This window comes from Epinephelus fuscoguttatus, linkage group LG9 (genome assembly GCF_011397635.1).
Source record: "Epinephelus fuscoguttatus linkage group LG9, E.fuscoguttatus.final_Chr_v1".
In the NCBI taxonomy this organism is placed as follows: domain Eukaryota; kingdom Metazoa; phylum Chordata; class Actinopteri; order Perciformes; family Serranidae; genus Epinephelus; species Epinephelus fuscoguttatus.
The window spans coordinates 18324182-18342493 of record NC_064760.1 but is presented as its reverse complement, the minus strand read 5'-3'; the positions used below and the strand labels follow the sequence as shown (position 1 = coordinate 18342493).

Sequence of the window (18312 nt, the reverse complement as noted above, 5' to 3'; positions counted from 1 at the left end):
TAACCACTGTAGCAGCCTCCTTATTTTAATTCAATTTGGCACCTTCTTTATTAACCATAGAAAATTGTGCACAGCAGAAGCTAAAGAACTGTTGCCTGGTCACAGTCACTTGCCCTATCACAAAGGGTGCTCCGATCTGAATGGATTTTTTGAGCCAGACACCGACTGCTGGAAGCAGTATCCATTGATCACAGGGTCTATTTGAAGCCGCCTATTTATTGTGTCGCATTATTTATTTATTTGACCATTCTTAACATTGTTTATTTAGTATTAAAATTAAGAAGAGAAAATATGAATTGGCAGCCGTTCTTTATTAGCAGGCAACATGCACAACATATTTCACTCTTTCTCTGTTAAGGCCCAGACACATGACACTTGAATCAAAGAGCTAGTGGAGACAAAGGCTGATTATTGCGTCAACTGACATTACCTGTGCCTGGGCAATGTCTGCCAATGTCCAACTAGCACGTATGTTCAGAGTGATTTCACTCACTGACAGACTCCGCCATCTCCGACACTGATACAACATGCTAGCCAATATAATTTATATTGTCATTTTAGTGAAACTTATTTCACATACATTTTTATTGTACCATTATATGATGAAACACACTTTATTGTTATTGTTTCATAGCATATAACTGATGCAATGATGGCGGGCACTCACGCACAAACATACACCAGTGCGTATAAGGGACATCTGTGTTTTGCAACACGTGCTCTGTCTCTTGTCTCTAATCCATTTAGAATGAATATCGGCTGATAGCGATTGGTAGCCAATCAGTCGGGGCACCCTTACCTGTCACTTTTAGGTTTTGTTTCACTTCTCATCTTCCTACCCAGTAGTGTTCCTCTGCTGATTTTGAAGTTCACTAATGGATTATTTTTTCCCATCAGCACACCTCCCTCCACCTCAAGGGACCATTGATTTGACCTCATTGTCTACTACTGTTTTAACTGATTTTCAGTTACCAGACAATCAGTCTTTGGTCTGTCTCAGCACTCTTCCATGGCATGCTCTCCTTACTGTCTCTCATTGATGATGCTCCTTTTGTTGAATATCACTGAAAGTTAACGGAACAAAGACAGCTGATGTGGAGCCATGTAAGACTATTGAGACATAACCTTTGGTTGTTTATGTTGATTCTCTCTTGTTGGTTAAATCACATGGTGACCTTTCTAAATTTCATTGACCCTCCCCCTCTTCCCCCCTTTTGCCTTCACCCCCCATTCTCATCCACTCTTTCCTTCTTGGCTTCTTTTTTCTCCCACTCTGTTTTTCGGGTGATTTTTCGGCCATGTAGCTCGCAGGCCACCGGTCGGCACTGTGGACGGAGGGGTCCTTAGTCGCCTGCTCACCCCCACCCAGGCCTCACTAGCTAGGAGCAAGAGCGCCGCCGCCCTGTCCGCTGAAGGAACAAATGCTCCAGGTAAACCAGGAGACCCAAACAAAGAGGAAGGATGGCTAGAAGCAAACCCCAGTCGTCCCTACTCATCCTCATTTTATCAGTAGAAAGTCAACACACTCACTTGCAGTATCACCTCACTAGATCTGAGCTCTTATCCCAGTGCCCTGCTGCAGACCCTCATGCTTTTGGAACAATCCTCACAATGAAATAGGTTGCCTCATGGCAGTGATGGTGGATTTACAGAAGTCGCTGCACAGCTTCCCGAGTCTAAAAGCCACTATTGTAATGATCAGCTGTTTATGCTATTTATGTACAGTAATCATTTGCAGCAAAGTACACTCATGTGAGAGAGCATAGTTACTCTGTAAATATTGACACACATGGGTACAGCTCACATGCACTCTCAGATCTGACACAATTGGCTGTTGTGTGCTGAGCTGAGCTGAGCAGGGCCAGCTTGGCTGGGAGTATTTCTCTGCATCTGAGGAGCCTCAGGGTCCATGCTGGGAGATTTGCTCTAAGCTGCTTACCTGTTGGTTCTTGTTACGTCAGAATGAAGCTGTTGGGCTGTTGCATGTGTTCTCATAGTAAGGATAGAGTGCCGGGGACTACAGTACACATTGCTGAAAGAGAAATCACTGGCACTTCCATAAATTATATGGGCTTGAAGTAATACCAATCAATTTAAGTATGTCTCCACTCTGGCACTAAATTTTGGGCTGGCATTTTGGAGTAAAATATGCTCTGAAGCCATCTGGCTTGTTTTTTGTGTCTCACCGGATGAATTGCATGCCTTAAATTTCAAGTGAACTGCTTCTGTGTTACACTGTGATGGGATTGATCTACAGTACACAAGGTAGCAGTTGAGGTTATACATACAAGTAGGCACAGACAGCCTGTTTCAAATCTTATGATGAACACTGCATTTTTTTTTAAAGATGGAAAGAACCATACTGTAAAGCCCTGACTCTCTCCAAATCTGCAACTGTATTCCCCGTGTGGGTTTTAGGTTGTGTTGTTTATTGATCGGCCATTACAAACCCATTAACAGCTATAGATCTTTGCTAAGTATGGCCCCAGTAGAAACATGACACATGTGCATTAGCAGCAGCAGCAGCAGTAGCGGTAGCTCGTGGCAGGGTAAATTTCACAGTCATAGCTGCTCAGTGAGCAGTCGGAATGAATTACAGAACACATTTGTGTGCAGGCCGTGGCAGCGAGAGTTTTCCAGGTCTCGAGATTATCATGACTAATCCCTCAGTCTGACACAGCAAACTCACAGTGGACAACAGTCTTTACGCTCCGTGCCCAGGTGACACTTTAACTCTCTGGTGAAGACAGTTTTAGTTATTGAGCACCGTATTATCAGCACTTAAGGTCAGTTGGTCCCATTTATATACAGATGAGATTTATTTGTGTGTTAAATTCTTGGGAAACTGTAAGGCAATGCTTGTGCTAGAGATGGCTTTGTCATGGATAGGCCTGTCAAGATAACTATTTTTGTTGGATATTTTGTCCCAGAAATGACTGTGATAAATGATATTATTGTCATTTTTAGATCATTTTTTGCCAGTGATAATATAATAACACAATAATGCAAGTACACCCTTACAAGGAGCAATGAACTTTTAACTCTTAAAAATATTGAGACACCGGAATGGGTGTGTGAAACTGATACAAAGAGCAGATGAGAGTAGAGAAGCATTGGGCTTGAAATGACAGCAAAAGGTAGTGTCTTAGCCTAGTTTTTAGGTGTTCGTTCAGCTTAGGTGCTGTGAAAAAAATGCTTAGGTGCTGCATCCAAGTCTTAAAACAGTTGGGAAAACCCTGCTGTTTAGTCTGGCATCATGTTGGCCAAAATGTTATATTCTTATGTGAACAAACACAAATATAAATACAAGGACATTAATATATGGACATGGCCTAGATCACTTTTGCTGACCTCAATAACATGATAATGTAATTATTGTGACTGGGCCTGTCACAATCCTGGAGCCACAGCATATGTTGTATTCAGTGTCTGGAGAGTTCAAGTATGATCGCAGGAAGAATTAAAAGATCGCTCATTACTCTCATTTTTTAGTTAACCAAACGCAACAAATGACACTATCAACATTCACTGTGTGTTTAGTGTGCTAATAAATCTGTGTGGTATGTGTTTGCAGTGTCAGTGTTCATTGTACTGTGTTGGTGGTAGGTTTTGTGTACTTTGTGCTGTGTTGTACTGTGCTGTGGTGCTTGGTGTTCAGGTTTGTTCCTTATCTGTCCAGAGGGTTTGGCACCTGTTGAGTTTTTTGGGTGTTCTGTGAGATTGTTGCTCTCTGCTCCTCATGTTTCCTATAATCTCCAGCCCAATCAAAGCTTCAGAAATCAAGCTAATTGCCTGCCTAAAATGCTACATCTAACAAATCGCTTTTGTTTTGTGCTCTTGTCCCCTCACAAAAACACTGTCCTGCATTTCTCTTACCCATCATCTGCCCTCCCTTCCCCGTTCTCTCTTTCTCTCCCACATTCCCCCTCTCTCTTCCCCATCCACCCTCTCTTTTCATTCATTTGGCTTTTTGCTGCTTTGCTGCCCAACTCGGCCGCTTGTCACGCCTCCTATTGGTTGTGCTCCTCTGGCCCTGCGATGACTGTTTCCTTTACCAGAGTGTCACCTGTGTCCTCGCTCAGCCTCTGCCAGTCCCCTGCACCCACCGCGGGGACCCGTGCGCAGCCGCAGCATTGACCGACAGAAGAGCGGAATGACCACGTCTGTGTCAGCTGATGGAGCCCTCGACCCTTCACTGGTGAGAACACCTCTTCATGTTAATGTTGCTAGAACTGCTGGCTCACAGCGCAGGGTGTTTGCAGAACCAAAATGAGTCAAGCTCTTCTGTGTGAAAGCCACCATTTGTGATGTTACAAGTCTTTAAACCTACGACTGAACTTATTACTTTTTACTTTATGCTTTCACTTACTTGTTGGCAAAAAGTAGATTGACCTTACTTACTGTAATAACCATATTCCTATAGAAAACTACTTCTTCAAGGGAAAGAAATGATATCTCCAAAAGTCTACTTTGCAAATTGTCTTCGATTTCGTTCAAAATTGTCTTGAAAATCATTCGTCCCAAAAATCATTTGTCCAGTCTTTGTCGGAGTGTCTACAGGTATTAGACACTTGAATTTAATGTGACATTTACAAAAAGAAATGCTGTAATGATCTGAAGTGAAAGTTTTCTTAGCAGAGAATTTTTCTTGAATGTCATCCTTGTCCTCTCCTAAAACTGTTTTTTTATATTGCTATGCCAGTGCAGACACTTAGCATACATGTGTGATGAATGGCAAAGCATGCACTAGCTGACCGACCGATATTGTTATCAGGTGGTCTGTTTGGTTGTATTGTAGTGGCAGGGAAAGTTGCCAATGATTTGATAACGTTTCATTCAGTAGGTCCAGTCATTTTGGATGCGAGGGTATAGAAAACCCTTTTATAACATGACATATTTCATGACATATTGATTGTAACTGTCAACAGTGATATCTCAATTCGAGAATTTTATTCATTCATTTACGATACAACTGTGTGGTCAAAAGGATAGTGTTAAATTATTTTACAGCCCTGTGTCTGTCTGTCAGTCAGTCAGTCAGTCAGTTTGCATTTATTGAGAGTAACCTTGTTGTGTAGCTTCAGATGGTATCTGTAATATTATCCATAGTCAAAATACAGAGTGATAATAGACGCGTTCAAGTCAGTATATGATGTATGGACCATGGTTATAGAAATAAGTTATATTGTCAAAACAAAAGAGAGAATATCATGCAGAATATTGAAGTTACTGGGGAATAGTGCTGTGTTTGTAAAACCGTGTTACGCTTTTCGAATACCAGCAGTAGTGTGGTTTTATTTCCATGGGAAAGTCATCTAATTTGACTTGGAAAATATGGATAGACCATAAAGACGTTTTAGTGATGGGCACAATTTAATTACTGGTATCACTGGAAGAGATGGACACCTTTTCCAGGCATACAGATGCCTTGCGTAGTGACTACAAGTGCATTCTTTCCTACATCGAAGTGACATTGCTCAGCAGGCACCAAAGACTCTGATTTATATGCACATATCCGGCTACATTTGCCTGTCAAAGTACTTCTGCAGGATGCTAACCATAGGGAAATGTTGTTCCTCCAGCTGTGCTCTGGCTTTTTGTGGTCACTCATAATATAAACTTGTTCATACATGGCCAAAATGCTACCCTAGTTACTGCTACTCTTAAGTGATGCCTCAGATGTTCTCACTTGGTGGCCCCTAATGCCTGGCTTTCTCTCTTTCTTACTCATAACCTGCCTGTCGTCCTCAGCCTCTGTGGATGTGAAGGGCCTCATTGTCATAGCATGAGACAAAGGGATCCACAGTGGCCTCATTATGGACAAATCAGACCATGCAAAGCAGACCCCACCCTGACACTGGGGCCTAATGTGTAAAGCCTTTTGACTTTCCTCACCATTTCATTGTCTTCTCTCCTCCGCATGCACAGATTGGTGTGGAGATAATTGAATTGCACAGCCTGTCACTCAGGCATTGTGAGACACTGTGGTTAAATTGTGTCTGCCACGTCAGCTGAGTTAGGCTTCCTGTGTACAGTGGAGGCTTTCCTTTTAACAAATGTTTAAAAGGTATACATGGGTGGCACACAACAGGGGATTGTCTGTGTCAGAAGCGTTCTCACCCACTGGAAATACACCTATGGTTTAGTTGAGGGGTGGCATTTGTCTGACTATTTTCAGCATAGAGTCATACCATCAGATTCCCAAATCTTGCCATCTCTCCAGTTAGACACTGTCATTTCCATTTTTGTGTAAGTGGCTGTTTTCTTCATCCTCTGATGTCTGTTTTCATCCGGTTTCGCACAGTCTTCATGATAGACCCCTCATCAACACGCCTACTTGCTGTAAATTCTACGGATAATAACCTGCTCCATTCACACATGGACTCAGTCGGACATTACACAGACTTTGCACTAGGGAGCTGGCAGGATAAAGTCTGTTTGACACCTGTTGTCCGAGCCGACTGATTAAGACATTTGTGTTCTCACATACAGCTCTCTTGGGTAATGTCTCGAAAATATCAGGTTTGCAGTACATGTGTGAAAGGGGCTTATGTAGGTTCCTTCCTTTGCTTACGAAGGGGTATGAGGACAGGTTTAAGGTCCTTATGCTAAAGTTACAGCTGTGTGTGTCTTTGAGATTACTTCTAGACCTCTTACAGCGACACTGTGTCTGTGTGCTGTTTTTGCTTCAGTGCTATATTGACATTAATAGGAAATGAATGCCTTGTTGTCCCTGTTATGAAACTGTACACCAATCGCTTGTTTACTGTCCTGCTTTTCCCTCCCGTCCTCCCCTGAGAATAATGGTCAAGCTGTGTGACCAAAGTTAATGCACTTTATTGTAAGAGCAATTTCTTACTTGAATACATAAAATGCATTGTATCTAAATTTGAACTGCAAACTACTAAAGGCCTGATGAAAGGGCAATACTGTATATTTCTGTCTGTCTGAGTGTCACATGGTTGACCCTGCTGTGCCCTTTGTCATCATGTTTTGCAGCTCCAAACTTAGCACATGAGCATTAAAAATAGATGAATTAAAACTTGATCCATGGCTCCTTTACACCAGCACTCTGTCATTGTTTGAACTGATATTGAAACCAAAAAAGGCAGATTTAAAAAAAAGTGAAACTGTCCTTTGTTACTATAGTTACTTTATTATAATCGAGATTTTTGTTTTTTGTGTATTTTCATTTCTTTAGGCGAACTCGTGATTCTGTCCAAATGTAAAGATAATTTGGTTGAATAGACCAGTGGTTGCCAACCTCAGGAGGCAGACCCTTTTATGCTGTCCCAAGATCAACATCAGGAATTACAAGATGGTTAATGGAGTTAATTTAGTAAGAACATATGCAGTGTTTCTGCTACACAAAATAGTCTTCCATAATACTGGATACATACACCCCTCAGGGGCCTCTAAAATATTTAATATGACACAATCTGAGAAAAAACAGGTCACTGTTTGGTTTAAGTGCTCCATATTTATGTCCACATCAAGGCTGTGAGCTGTGATGAGGAATTACAAGTATTTTACTATTTAATTTTAAGAAGTCACAAACCTGTTGGGAATAACTGGCACAGACCAACAGGTCATAGTGAGTAAAGGTCTGTCCACACCAAGAATGATAACTATAACGATGTAAGCATCCACACCGATTAAAGATAGCCCATCAGTCAAGAAAGCTCACTCTGCCGCAAAATCTGGGGACCAAAACGTCACCAGATGTATACTGCATAGCAGACCAACTGGCAAAAGGGGGAAAAAAAGGCGACCGCCGGCCTTGAAGAAATCTCAGTCGACGGAGGGGTCTCTGACTAACGATTAGAATCTCTGACTTTCAAGGGGCAGCCCTAGATGATTTACAAGTTTTGTTGATACGCAATGATACTTGAATTAACAATGACAATAGGAAGAGGTGTTTGTAAGGATAACTTCTGAGTTTTTAACCATGATCCTTGTTCAGTGATTTTTATGAATGACCTTCTTTCCCATCTCTGTGGAACTACAGAAGGACAAGCAGTTTACATCGCCTGGAAGGCAACGTCCCCCCTCCCCATCTTCTACCCTGGGACGCAACCGTTCACCATCCCCAGCACCCAACCCCGCCCCGAAGAGGACCCCATCCCCAACAGCATCCAAGTAAGACGACAGCCATTTTCCAACAGCTCATGTGATTTAGTGATATTTCTCTCAATTTTTTTATTTGACAGTTTGTATGTAGCCTTTTATTTTGATTTCATTATAAAACACAAATGGAGACAATCGTTCTTTGTTTCTGCAGGCAAAGTCCGAAGACACGCCCACCCTCACCGGGTGCAATGAAACAACGTCCCCCATCCCCTCAGCCTATGTCGGCTAAACCTCCACCTATCCAGAAACCAGCTCTCACTCCAACAGGACCTCCCATCTTGCGGAAGAGGGACTCCAAGCCCAAGGATCTGTGTCCTGTCCAGGCTGTGTCTCCACAGTCCTCTGAGTCCAGCAAGACCAAAGACAAAGATGGTGAGCAAATTCTCAGTGATAAGAATGCGGTCCACAATATAAATGTTTTATTGTGCTTCATAAAGTTATATCTAACACTGCAGAAGGTCTTTCACAATAGTATACAACAATAAAAACAGGTGCATATAAAGGCAGACCTCACAGCGTGGTCAGCTGACTGATTTTTAAATAGTCAGTTTCAATATTTGCAGAGGCTGATTGTTATTCTGGCAACCAGGATGTTTGCACTGGTGCATCAAGACATGCTGTCATATTCAGGGCAGGAAGTAAATGACACAGCTAGATAAGCTGAAACCTGCTGTTGCAAGTAAAGTTTGTTCCGACAGGAAGGCTTCCTGCTGGTCATCCTCCATTTAATCATTTTCTAAAGTAGAAATGTCAATCTTCATCTATTATCACATTTAAGTTGTATTCCGTATTATTTTAAAGATTCAAATTATATTTAATTTTTCATTTGCTCATATCTGGCAAACTGTTATTGCTGATCCACTTAATTACTAGGAGAGTAAAGTTTTGTTGCAATATTATTATTATTGATTAAATTGTCAGACATTGTTAAATTGTTCAGAGACAAAATATTGTTTTTTGCACGTCACTGTTGTTAGCTTCAGCCTGTGGCACTTGATTTAAAGGTCCAGAAACACCAAACTGACTTCAGAGAACTAGCAGCAATGAAAGCCCCTGCTGCATCACCTGACATTGCCATGTTTCAGCCAAAAGAGTTGCACTTGTAAAAGCAATTAAAAGGAGGAAATAAAACAGCAAGAGCTTGTAGATTCAAAAGAAATTGCAGAGGTGGGGGCTGTGCATTAATAAATTGTTGAATTTGCAGAAAACAAAAAATAGCTTTGATTAAAAAATATAAAAAAATATTAAAGCTGCAGAAAAGACATGAGAATATTAACAATAGGGATGAGCGAGTTCACCATTATCTGTATCTGTGTCTGTATCTTTTCAACCAACTAAATTATCTGTATCTGTACTCGAAATGGCCGGGTTTATGTCTGTTGTGGATGGAGTTAAACCTAAAGTGGGTTGGGCCTAATCGGAAGTTGCTATTTTAAGTCTGAAATTTATATGGATTGATCAGATATTGCAATATTTATTACTTATGAGAAAAGTATTTACAGAACAGCCTCAGAATTGAGCTTCAGATCATTTTTTTATCACAACTGTAACACATTAAATTTAACCATGCATTTAACCATCCTTCATCACGAGTACAGGTAATGACACATTTTACTTGTATGATAATCATACTCGTAACAAGTACATTATCTGTACCAGATACTCGTTTTATCCGAGTAATCGGCTCAACCCTAATTAACAATATTATGATATTTATTGCACGGGAAACAGAATGAGTAAAAGGTCTTTGTTCCCTATGTTATCAGTGATGCTTACAGTAGCATCATGATTTTGAGCAGGAGATCATGTGATCACAGTTTAATACTGCCTCATAGAGCAGTCGGTTTAGTATTATCATCTGATTTAATAGACAGATCATGTACAGTACCAAAGTGTGTGTGTGTGTGTGTGTGTGTGTGTGTGTGTGTGTGTGTGTGTGTGTGTGTGTGTGTGTGTGTGTGTTGCAAACTGACGTGGCAGCAGCTCAGTTTCCAATAAATCTCAGTGGAACAGGAGACCTATTAGATTCCAGCTGGAGTCACATCCTGTTACAGATCTGAGGTTGTTGCTGCTGCCACCTCTTGGAGACAAATATGCTCTGCAAGACAAAAGAGCTTAGGAATGGTTTATTACTCTGTTCAGCTGGGCAGAGACCATTTTCCAGTGTATCCATTTTAAAGATGTAACAACAAAATTGTGGTTGGTGGCACGGTTTTGGTACGCTCATTTATATTTAGCAGTGTATGTTTCTTGTGCTTCTAGAATGCCACCATGCTATCTAAAATCACACACTGGAGTGGCATTATGCCAACATTGTTTGGATCTGTGTAAAAAAGCAAGGCCAGCGTAATAAATAGTCTTTGTTGCTGAAATATTACAGATCGCTGTGTAGAAAGGGCTCATGTCACAACCAACCTCCTCCACCACCATCCTGGTTTGCTCTCTTCTCATCATTCATCCTCGAGTCACTGCATCCTGTGAAGGGCCAGATGCTGTGGCCTCGGGTCAGCACTACTCTGAGAAATGGGTGACAGGGTGACAAGAAGTGCTTAATGCTTTCTCTATATTTGTCTTCCCACCTGCCAGACTCTAAAGCCTCGACGGGCACCAACTCAGCCGCTGAAGCAGCCAAGATCCTGGCAGAGAACCGCAGGCTGATGCGAGAGCAGAAGGAAAGAGAGGAGCAGCTCAGGATACAGAGAGAGGAAGAGGAGAAGTAAGACTTTTGGAATTTTTCAGTGAATCTCTTAAATTGTGTGTGACAGTGAAGTACCATCAACAAAGCAGAAGACAAATGAGAAAGGTCACTAGTTTGAACAACAGCATTTTTTTTTTACCTAAGACTAAAAGTATTCATACTGTTGAAAGTGATGTCCTACATGTCCACTTTTAGCTATGAACTGCATTCATTTGTGAGTACGCTTTCAAGCCATTTGCTGCTGTTTCTTTACTCTCCCAGGGTGAGAAAGGAAGAGGAGATGCGTTTAGCAGAGGAGGCTCGACTGAAACGCCTGGAGGAGGAGAAGATACTTGCAGAGGAGAGGAAAATTAGAGAGGAGGAAGAGGCTCGTCTAGCAGAGGAGGAGCGGGTGAGAATGGCGGAAGAGGAGGCATTGAAACAGGCTGAGCTCCAGAAGGAACGGGAGGAGGCTGAGGCCAGAGCCCTGGAGGAGGCAGAGAGAGTCCGTCAGGAGAGAGACCGCATCATGCAGCAGAACCAGCAGGAACGAATGGAGAGGAAGAAGGTATGCATAGACTGATGAAGAAGAGAATGTTTTGATAGACCAGAGTCTCCTCTGAGAGCCCTGACCACAATGGCAACATAGTATTTTAAGTAATTTAAAACAAATGCTTTATTTTTCCATTGCAGAGGATTGAAGAGATAATGAAGAGAACCAGAAGAGGGGACCAAAATGACTTGAAGGTGAGCTCACATTCATTCAGCCTGCGGAGAACATGATGTGCACCGAGGTGTATGTTAACATAGTCTCGCCACCAGACAATCAGAGATCTCCGCCTTCTGATAGTCTGGGGACACTCCTTTCTAAAGTGAGTTTACCACACCGGCGAAAATGGCCGGCAACAAAGCAACGCCTCTTGCATTTTTGAAAAGAACACGCCTCCTCGGAAATGTGCGTTCCCCCTTTTCTCATCCGCAAGGAAACAAACACACAGAGAGTTTGAAAATGGATGCCAAGAGATTAAACTCCATTTTATCAAACGTGTACTCATCCGTGAAGAAAATTTTTTTCCCAGCGGATGTCTTAGTTGCAACATGATTGAGCTAACTGGAGTAGTTTCATGTCATATCCGACAACAGGAGGCTTTTAACAGGTGACGTCCTGATGTTAGCTTTGCTGCTAAACAAACAACAAGGTGATTCCCTCTATAGTCCGGCTGGATGGATGAGTCATGGCCTTGTAAAAGATTATGTTTGTTTCTTTTAGTTGGCGAGAATGTGTCGCCGCAAATGCGACAAACATCCACTAACTAAAACGCCGTTTTCTGCGAGCGCGGCTGAGCCATTTTGTACTGCTACACGTGTTTCTAGTGGGACTATGTTTACAAGCACAAGAGTTCAGTGAGCCACCAAGGACCGCCCTGCAGATTTACTATTGGTTCTGCAACATAGGGAGTTTTTTTAAACTCTGAAATTGTATCCGCCCATCTAAACACAAAATCAGGGAGAGCTTTAGTTAAGCAAAGTGTCTAAAGACTGACTTGTGAGTCTAATGTCAACATGTTGTTTGTACCTCCTGCGTAGAGAGAAGCAGGAGATGACGATAAACAGGAGGATGGAGAGGAAGGAGAGGACGGAGAGGACCAGATAAACTATGAAACCCAGAGTAAGTGTTCTCATCCTCTCATGGCAGGTTCATGTTGTCAGAATGCATGAAGATTCATGCATCATGGCATTTTTGAATTTGTTATTTTATCACTGAGCGTGAAGGTGTGTCTTCCCCTCTGCGAGTTTGTTTGCATATACTTTACATCAGTGTTTTGTTTGTGTGAATTTACATAGTGTAACATGACTTATGACTTGTCTGATCCAATTCTACTTCTCTATTGACATCATAGGCCAGACAGATGACATCACCGTGGAGGATGACAAAGATGGATGTGATCTGTCCTGTGGTGAACCGATGGCAGAGCGCCATGAGCCTCTGGGTAGTGTGAACGGAAAACCAGAGACAGACGACAAGGAGAATAACAATGGCATAAGCACAGATGAGACTCAGGCAGTAAGGTAAAGATCATAAACTCACAGAAACTGCTCAGAGTGGTGCTGACGGTATTGTAATTGTTTAGTGCTGAAAATGGTATAAAGGCAAAAAAGGATCAAAATGTATTGGTTTCCCTCACACCAGCAGCCTCACATTAACTCAAGAAAAGCACCATTTTTGTCACATCAGTTTATTGTTTGTTAAAATACCACACCCCCCAGCTGCTTTAGGAAATAACATACTGATAACTGACTTCAAAAAAATAAAACTATACATTTGTGACTGATTTTTAAGGATTTTCTTCTTCAGTAGTAAAGATTGGCTCGGAGCTGAGATAGACTAACACAATGAGTGTGTTTATAGACATTGATAACCCTTTGATGATCAGGTTTTTGGACTATCTATTGATATATTTGAGCATGTCATCACCATATCTAACTTTCAGAAACTGGGATAAGCCTTTATCCCATTTATGAGAACCCCGAATACGCTACCTGGAGTACTATACGATAGGATGGAAAGTCTTTATTGTCAGCCTGATTCTGCCCATAAGTTACACTTCTCTTTCATGGTGCGCAGAAGTTTGTTATGTCGCAGACATCATCATATTTTGTTGCACAGTGTGACTGACACTGTTACTGTCATTGCCATGGAGATAGTAGTTTTCAGTCCACACCAACTCTGGCCTGCATTCAGCAGGAAACAGCTGCTTCTGTGGACAGAGCTCCTTGGGAGCTGAGAGCACAACAGCTGGTCAGATTGCCTTCACCAGGCTGACTGACAGCAGACATTTACTAACCAAAATAGTTTTCAAGTCAGAACCATGGAAAACAAATCAACAGTGTTTGTAGTTATTGATTTTACTAATTGTAACATATATACAGCTGAATATTTGTGTGATTTTAAACAGCTCTCCGTGCTGATTACACTTCACTAAACGTGACAGAAATTCATTTGGGCCTTAAAAAAAACAGGTCTCTTATTACCATGGAGACCACTGAAGCCTTTCACCCAAGCATAAATTTAAAATGTCATGTTGCTCTTTAAATTCTGTCAAGTGACACTCTTTAAAAGTGTAAAGTGCATTACCATAAATCAGCCATTACAATCCATGCGTACGTTTACTGTCTACCTGGTTCGCTGTTTCTTTTTTAGTAATGGGGAGAGCGCAGCTATTGGTTGTTGACAATGTTCACATCATTGAACTTCATTATTTGCATGAGCCAAGCCTAAAAACCTCGCAGTAAAATTAAACATGTTTGATTTTGTTGGAGCAACAAGATGGGAAAATGACTGACTCAGTTTTTATTACCACGTTGCACCAAACAATCAAGCAATCAATCAGCAATCAGTTACCAGATTACTACAATTTCTCATGTATACAGGGAATATGAATAATCCAATTTCCCTCTGCTCATGTAAACCAGAATATGATCATAACCGAAAAAGTCTCAGGGTGGATATCTCTCCGTCATCATGTATTCACTTCTCGAACCTCTCACTTTGTGACAAAGCTGTCTTTCATCTCCCAAAGCACGTTCCTAACAGCCTCCCACTTCCTCTCTCCCACTCAGTCCAGTCCCTAAGGGCCGCCTAGTTGAGGGCTCGGAGTTCCTGAATGACTCCGCCAAGGTGGGGTTGGTCTCAGGTCTCAACGGTAAATCCAACCAGTGGAGCTTTGAGGAGCTCATTGACCTCAACGTCCACTCCAAGACTCGGCCCCTCATCGAGGCCGAGGACTGTAACCAGGTCCTGATCAACTGTGACGGGAGCTCAGATGGGACCAGGGTAGCCTTCGAGGACAAGGGAACCCCCGTCACCCTGCATTCCTCCAATCAGTCCATAGAAGCCCTGTCAGGTGAGGAGTCACTTACACTTATTCATCTGTTTGGAAATATTGACACAGTCTTCTTAAAATATAACCCTATCTTCCTGTGTCTCCGTAGAGATGTGATGCTGCAGCCGTCACTGAGAAGCCTCTTACCGTTGCACTCGAAAAGTTCCTGTCCAGCTGAGCTCCTTAAAAAAGTCCTCTACCAGTTCCAAACAGCTTCTTCCTCTTTCTCCTCCTTCTCTTCCAGAGGGAGGAGCACAAGGTGAAGCGGAGAGACCACCCCAAGTGCTACATTTGCACCCCACATTATGAGGAAACAAATATATTAAAATCATATATATCTAAAGAAAAACAAAACGTAATGCTTCAGGGAAATTCCATTTAGTCCTTCAACACACTCGCTTCAGGTCTCTTTCCTCTTCCTCTTGTGTTTAGTTCTCCAGATTTGTTTTTCTATGTCATTGTCCACATTTGATGATGTTTTTTAAGAGTTTGTCTTTGTCAGGGGTGCATTTGTTGTAATTTATTAATTTTGGCTCCTTTGTTATTGTAATTATTGTTATCATATGTTTAGTCTTTTTGTTTTCTCTCGTATGAGAATATTCCAGGACACATGCACATTCGGCTGTGTGAATTGAATATCGTCAGTTAAAGGAAGGAACATTAATACTTTCTGTTCTGTCGGGAGGGTTGGTGGGGATAGCATCCCAGGTTTCGCATGTGATTCATCTAAATTTACTTGACCGGCTGCTTTTCGCAGCATCCAGCAATATGGCCTTACCATTTTCCCCCAACTTCTAATTCTTAAGTGTGACTCTGCTAAAGTGCTTGTGCTGAAGCTCATTCACGCACAGTTTAGGTCGTCATGTGCTTAACACTTGGGAGTAGATTCTGTATTCATACTCCACAGAGCTCTGTCCTCTCAGCCCCATACTCTCCCAAACTCTCTAACTGTGTGTTTCCTTCTCTGGGCGCTAGAGGGCATCAGGAGCACAACTCCAACTGTTACATTTAAATCTGAAGTGTTGAGATTCATTCACAACACTAGTGAAATCACATGTTCAGTGAAGTTTCATTAGTTTGTTCATTTAGGGCTCGTTAAGGTCTTGTTTATTTTACATATGTATATAGAATTTATGTTTACTAACAACGTCATTGTTATTTTCATCAGAAGAGTTGCATCCAGTTTTAGTCTCATCTCCACCAACTGCATTTGCATCACACAACTGTTTGAATAACCATAGCTGCGACATAGTGTCTTAACAGATTAAGTCCTTTAGTTTCATTCATAGCTGCATCTGAGCTTCTTAAAGGAAAACTTCACCCACAGAATAATCATTTGTCTATCAGTTGCTCACCTCGTCTGAGGAATATTTTTTCTGGCATGCCTCCGGTGACTGACAAATCCAAAGCGGAGAAAATTCTCAATGAATTTAAGTCTAAGGGGTCCATGTTTAACAATATTATTCGGTGGTGTGCTCGGTACTTCCCAAATGAAAAGGCTTTTCTAACGGGAACTGAATAATTCTCTCTTCAAAGCCAGACTCCATTGACAAAAACAGTAATTTTACCTCGCTGAACACAGGAGCTGCTGGTCTACTACCTCTATCAGTTTGTTAGTTTGTGTTATTGTGTGACGTTGGCGTATTAACGGGTGAGTTTTGATTCACCAAAGTCCCACAACAAACACAAACTAACTGATCGAGGCAGCGATATACCAGCAACTCCTGTGGTCAATAATGTAAAATTACTGGTTTTGTCAAAGGAGTCTGGCAAGAATTTCCTTCATCTTTAAAATCTTTGTAGAGGAGGCTTGTGAGAAAAAAGTTCTGTGTATTCAACATGACGTGAGTTGAGTAATTGATAAAGAAATGATCATTTTAAGGGTGAATTATTCATAAACACAGTTTGCGTTTGTTACTGAACTGACCTCAAATGTTTGGCTGAAACTAAAAAATCAGGTTTTCAATTATCTGGTTTTAACTTGAGGTTTACCAACACATCCACACACACTCCTCCATCCATCCTCCATCCCTCTGTCCGTGCAGCTCTTTCATCACCTACACTTATTTCTCGTTATTATTAACAGTCATTGAAAATTCCCAACACACTAGCTGCTACATCCCAGTAAAACACATTTCAATTATTTTTATAATATAAAATTTGGCTGTTTGTTTATATATGAAAATACATTTCTACATATATTTAAGTGTTATTGTATTGTGTATATAATCAGTATTAGGCAAATGAAGCCATGTGTAGGACGGAGTGGCGTCAGGATGTGGATCATTGAAGTCTCTGTGTATGTGACTGTGCTATATGTTAGGTTTCTGTTTGAATCGTGCCCTGCGACGGGGTAGTCAGGTTACGTTTGGGCAGCCTGGAAAAATTTAGATGAAACCCTTATCCACACAAGCTCTGCAAAAAAACAAGGGGCCAAGTGGGGACCCACTATTTGTTTCTAAAAATCTGTTGCGTGTATTTGTGTGTATGTTTGAGAGCTTTCAGCCCCATATCCCCAAACCCTGATCCTGAATACTGCCTCACAGAGACTTAACACATTTTGATGACGAGTTGTTCCAGCCCTCAGCAACATGTCTGACCCATGATGAGAGTGAAGGCTGTGCCTCTTTGTGACGCTTTTAATTCATCAACATATGTTTTATATGATGTGAAAGGATGTGGGGATGTTGTCGGATAGTTTTGGTAGGCATATCAGCTCAGGTCTTAACTGTTCTTCGAGGCAGGGTACATCCACAAAACAAAATATGACATGGGTCAGACTTTTCTTTCTCTTTTGGATTTTTCATGAACTGTATTGAAATCTTGAAATTCCCGATGCTTGGACAGTCCAAGCACGAGGTTTGGGGACCTTGATTTTTGCCTTGTTCTCTCTGCTGGCTAACTAAAAATCTCTTTGTACATAAAGACTAGGGGCTTTAGATCTTAGCTTTGATTAATAAGCTTAAAGAATGTAACAGACTCCATAAACCGTCCTCCATTATTTACTGTCTCTGAGCTTTTTGGCTTTCATCCATTATTCATCTAGAAAACATGAGACTCTTTGCACTGTCACAAATTACTCGCTATGTTTAGAGAATGGTTACTGGGAACAGAAGGAGCTTTACTGTACAGACTCGTAGGAGAGTTGTGTGATATTCTGGTGGAAAGTAATTTGTTCCTTCCCAGATGTTCTAGAAGTCTCATACATAACCCAAACCTTTCGTACTCCTCTTTCCACGAGTAGCACATGTTGGGGAGGCTGTTGTAGCTGCTGCTTGAACAGATACTGTATCTATTCCAGGTCCTGCTGCATCTTCGGGGGCTCGAGTAGAGCTGACTGCTCTGAGTCCACAAAGTTGTCTTTAACAATAGGATAGAAACGGTGCCTTAGATTGAGATTTAGTATTTTTATTGTATCACAGTTAACTAAGAAAGCTTGTCCTTACCTCGGCCTCGACAATCAGTCTACCCAACCAGGGCAACTTTGTGAATATGAATATTTCTCTGGAAGATTTACGAACCTAACAAAGCCCTGTCCACAAGTAAGATTTGTACTGTAAATATATCTAAAGTGTACTGAGATGATACAAACTGTTAAACAAATAAAGTCTTGCAAAAACA

At 41.5% G+C, this 18312-nt stretch overlaps 1 protein-coding gene across 9 annotated transcripts in view; it reads left to right on the top strand.

The window, feature by feature from the left end:
- map7d3 (MAP7 domain containing 3) overlaps positions 1–18312 on the top strand; it is a 32789-nt gene extending 14477 nt beyond the window's left edge. For 5 of the 9 annotated variants that reach the window (XM_049586630.1, XM_049586628.1, XM_049586623.1 and 2 more), the window contains 11 exons: positions 1305–1430; positions 4059–4198; positions 8009–8139; positions 8282–8502; positions 10717–10846; positions 11090–11375; positions 11501–11554; positions 12395–12476; positions 12709–12877; positions 14429–14712; positions 14801–18312. In XM_049586630.1, the coding sequence (XP_049442587.1) occupies positions 1305–1430; positions 4059–4198; positions 8009–8139; positions 8282–8502; positions 10717–10846; positions 11090–11375; positions 11501–11554; positions 12395–12476; positions 12709–12877; positions 14429–14712; positions 14801–14808 (1631 nt within the window). In that variant the 3' untranslated portion in view covers positions 14809–18312. The remainder of the gene's footprint in view (positions 1–1304; positions 1431–4058; positions 4199–8008; positions 8140–8281; positions 8503–10716; positions 10847–11089; positions 11376–11500; positions 11555–12394; positions 12477–12708; positions 12878–14428; positions 14713–14800) is intronic. The other 4 variants (XM_049586627.1, XM_049586622.1, XM_049586625.1 and 1 more) reach the window with 3 other exon arrangements.